Genomic DNA, 4,354 nt, shown 5'->3' on the forward strand with positions numbered 1-4,354 from the left:
CTTGTTTGCTTTTAATATAAAAAGTTATTTTTGGCAAATGTAAGAGCTCTTTCACACCAAAAGCCTCAGACTGAAGGAAATGTAAATTCATGTCTGTACAGTATACACAGAAGAAGAAAGTTCAACACTCTTCAGCAATAAAAAAGAAGAAGAAATGTTAGCTTACCTTGTGTAATATTTGCTTATTAGTATGGTTGAATTGGATCACCGAAAGTCAGCAGCAAATTGGTTAATAAAATGGGATTAAATACATAAAGGATATTTGTATTATTTAAAATATTTAATTATTGCAGCTTTGAGTCATATTCTGAGTTGCTTTTAACTGTTTTTATTAATTTTGAGGAAAACTAAATCTGATTTTTTTTTTTGTGAGTGAGGGAGATGAATTAATGCATGTTCACATTTATTCTAGAACTAAAGTAACATCTTACTCCCGATGTCTCTCAACATGGGGACAGGAGAGCTTTCAATCAATAAATGGGAAAAAAGTAACTGGCGTTACTTATTTAAAAAAGTAACTCAGATATTTTCTTGTAAATTAAAAAGTAATGCGTTACTTTACTAGTTACTTGAAAAAAGTAATCTGATTACGTAACTTGCGATACTTGTAATGCGTTACCCCCAACACTGGTTACCACGGCCGTAGAATTTAGTAGGGAGGCTAGGGACATGTCCCTTCCTACCAATATCTAGCGATTAGTAAATTGTCCCCAGCAATAATTTTGATCAAACAATTAAATATATGAATATGTAACCACTGTTGTTGTAATTTCGCTTTCAAGGACATACTTTTAATACATACAAGGTAGTCGATGTTTATACATCGTACGTGCACAGTTCAGTTGAATGATAAAGTTTACCCTGACTTTGTTGTAGATCAAGGCAAACTGTTAGCTGAAATATCTACTAAATAAAAAAAACACTGAAATGTGTGGTTTGTCTGTCAATCAGATGTGCATGGAATGATTTCCTCTTGAACTGTCACCAACTGAATTGCAGGAGTCAAACTTTAAAATAGAGAAAAAAGTGAGGTGCAGCTCGCCATATTAATGGAGTGTTCCAATTAGCTGGAAACCGGTTACCTCACCTGAATATGTTCATAGATTTGTGTTGGATGTTATCTTTGGAATGGAAATATTAATATTTTCTATGTAAACATCATACATTTTCTGTTATTTCATTTAATGTCATAAAACTAGCGAGCTAAGCCAGTTTTTAATTTTTTATTTCAATTTTTTTTTTTTTTTTTTGTATGGAACAGAGTGCCTAAAAAATAACTTTGGTTACACTTTATTTTAAGGTGTCCTTGTTACAGTGTAACATTTAAGTAATATTAATTAACTACTGTACATGTTACTTTATGGTTAGAGTTAGGATTAGGGTTTGGCTTGGGGTTACTTGCATGTAATTATTCATAATTTGTTATTATTATAATAGTAAGTACATGTAACATGTGTAACAAGGACACAGGATTACTTTAAATAAAGTGTTATCACAGAAGGAATATCATATGGTTAGAAGTGAATTTTGATTTCTATGCTGTTAATATCCCTTATGAAAAAGAAGCACACTTAATTGTATTGAATGTGCACATGTAGTGTACTTCAAATCTTAAAAGCATGTTTTTAACAACTTTACTTTTAGATCATGTAAGTATAATAAAATGAAAGGCCACTTAAGTGAACTTAGAGAGTACAAATTCATGACCGTGTATCTTAAAACACTTAATTACTTTTTTAAAGTGAACTTTGTAATAATGTCATGTTAAAAGTTTTACATTAAAGCAGCACATTATAACATCATTAGGTTTTAATCATCTTTTGTCACGCTTTAAACAAGTACACTTATTTTGATGTGATGACTAACATACTAAAACATATGTAAAGTACTTGATTATAATTTTAACCATAGTATTTTATTTGAAATGACATTTCTTACATTACATACTTAAGTGGGTAAAAAAAAGCACTCAGCTAATTCAACCTAGACTACTGTATAATACATTTTCATTTAATTGCAATTAATATGCAATTAAGTGTCTAAAAACATTACTTTCAGTTTGCACTTAAGTATTTTCTTTTAAAATATATGATTTTTTTGTAATAATTATTCTTTCTAAAAGCATGCTAAAGCGTACTTATTTTTAACAAGGGAACATATGTATAGTTTTACAGAGCTAAACATTATGTACCTCCCCAAGACATGGTTTTGTACATTTTAATCACATGTAAAATGTACTAAATATTCCTCAGAAAGAGTCACACAGCATTCTTCATTTGTAAATCATGTCTGCTACATGAATAAATGTAAAAATAAATCTAGTATATAAACTCAAAACTGAAGAACTGCAAAAATCAGAGTGCTGGGAAATGCTGCATACCTCATTTTTGGGCACGGTGGCAAAGGGTTTGATGATGGCTGCCAGAGGCACTTTGCACTGCTTTGCAAGGTCAGCAGTGCTGGGGAAGGAATATGTTGTGCACCGCATGAACCTTGGGCTGGCATTCCCTTAAAATGGCAAAAAAACAAACATTTACTATATTAAACAAAAGCACCTTTAGGCTAATATTAGGAGTGAAGTGCAAAGACAGTTCCCATGCTCACCTTGATCCTGCACTGTGAAATCTGTGGTGACCAGTGGAGGCACCTGACCTCTGATGTTTGTGACATACACCTGGCCTCCTCTCTTAGCCTGGTCATCATCAATCACTTGCGTCTGCAACAGACAAGTCAGTGTACCTTGAAATGTGCACAAATTTAAATACTTTTACACTATAAAGTAGCATTTATTGCCCGTTATTACCGTGCTTGGAATGGAGTCCGGGTCCAGCTTCTTTTGAGGAGGGCCTGCCATTTGTGCTGGACCTCCAGGAAAGCCTCCTGGGAAAGCGCCTGATTGTGGCCCTGCCATTTGCGCACCATACGGGCCTGACATTGGGCTCCCTTCAGATCAGAAACAAAAAGAGTTATTTAAGCTAGTCAACATTTGCCTCTAAAAATAGTGAATAGAGGTGAGGTGTGTCATTTCTGCACCACAAATGCAAGAGAAAAAATAAAGACAGTTTCTGTTAACATAACTCACATTTAGTCAGATAGTCCCGAACCAAACTCACACAACTGGTTGAACTAATGTTGCTGCCAGACTCGTGCTGAGGCCTCTCTCATAAAACAGTGGCTACCCAGTAATGTCTGAACAAACTTTTTTTTTAAGTCTCATGTAGGTGGATTATTTTATACGAGGATTTAGGATTAACATATACACTACCAGTCAAAATTTGGAATATTTAAGACTCAATCACTTGTGTCTGCAACAGACAAGTCAGTGTACCTTGAAATGTGCACAAATTTAAATACTTTTACACTATAAAGTAGCATTTATTGCCTGTTATTACCGTGCTTGGAATGGAGTCCGGGTCCAGCTTCTTTTGAGGAGGGCCTGCCATTTGTGCTGGACCTCCAGGAAAGCCTCCTGGGAAAGCGCCTGATTGTGGCCCTGCCATTTGCGCACCATACGGGCCTGACATTGGGCTCCCTTCAGATCAGAAACAAAAAGAGTTATTTAAGCTAGTCAACATTTGCCTCTAAAAATAGTGAATAGAGGTGAGGTGTGTCATTTCTGCACCACAAATGCAAGAGAAAAAATAAAGACAGTTTCTGTTAACATAACTCACATTTAGTCAGATAGTCCCGAACCAAACTCACACAACTGGTTGAACTAATGTTGCTGCCAGACTCGTGCTGAGGCCTCTCTCATAAAACATTGGCTACCCAGTAATGTCTGAACAAACTTTTTTTTTTAAGTCTCATGTAGGTGGATTGTTTTATACGAGGATTTAGGATTAACATATACACTACCAGTCAAAATTTGGAATATTTAAGATTTTTCTATATTTTTGAAAGAAGCCTCTTATGCTCACCAAGGCTGCATTTATTTGATAAAAAAACATTATTATGATATATTACAGTTTAAAAGAACTATTTTCTATCTTAATACATTTTTAGATATTCAAATCAACGCTTCTTTTGAACTTTCTTTTTCATCAAAAAATCTTGAAAAAATATATGGCACATTTTCCACAAAAAAATCACACAGCACAACTGTTTTCAACACTTATAATAAGAAATGTTTCTTGAGCAGCAAATCAGCATATTAGAATGATTTCTGAAGGATCATGTGACTCTGAAGACTGGAGTAATTATGCTGAAAATTCAGCTTTGCATCACAGGAATAAATTATATTTAAAAATATATTCAAATAGAAAATAGTTCTTATAAACTGTAATAATATTTCAAAATATTACTGTTTTTACTGTATTTTTGATTGAATAAATGCAGCCTTGGTGAGCATAAGAGA

General features: G+C 33.8%; 1 protein-coding gene across 1 annotated transcript in view; it reads right to left on the minus strand.

Annotated features, from left to right (window-relative positions):
- The window catches only part of LOC107740605 (protein transport protein Sec24D-like), a 58,732-nt gene that overhangs the window by 31,811 nt on the left and 22,567 nt on the right, over positions 1-4,354 (minus strand). The window contains 1 exon segment of the mRNA XM_016553113.1: positions 3,393-3,493. Within this exon segment, the coding sequence (XP_016408599.1) occupies positions 3,393-3,493 (101 nt within the window).

Source organism: Sinocyclocheilus rhinocerous, unplaced genomic scaffold (assembly GCF_001515625.1).
Source record: "Sinocyclocheilus rhinocerous isolate Xijiao unplaced genomic scaffold, SAMN03320098_v1.1 scaffold2146, whole genome shotgun sequence".
Lineage (NCBI taxonomy): Eukaryota > Metazoa > Chordata > Actinopteri > Cypriniformes > Cyprinidae > Sinocyclocheilus > Sinocyclocheilus rhinocerous.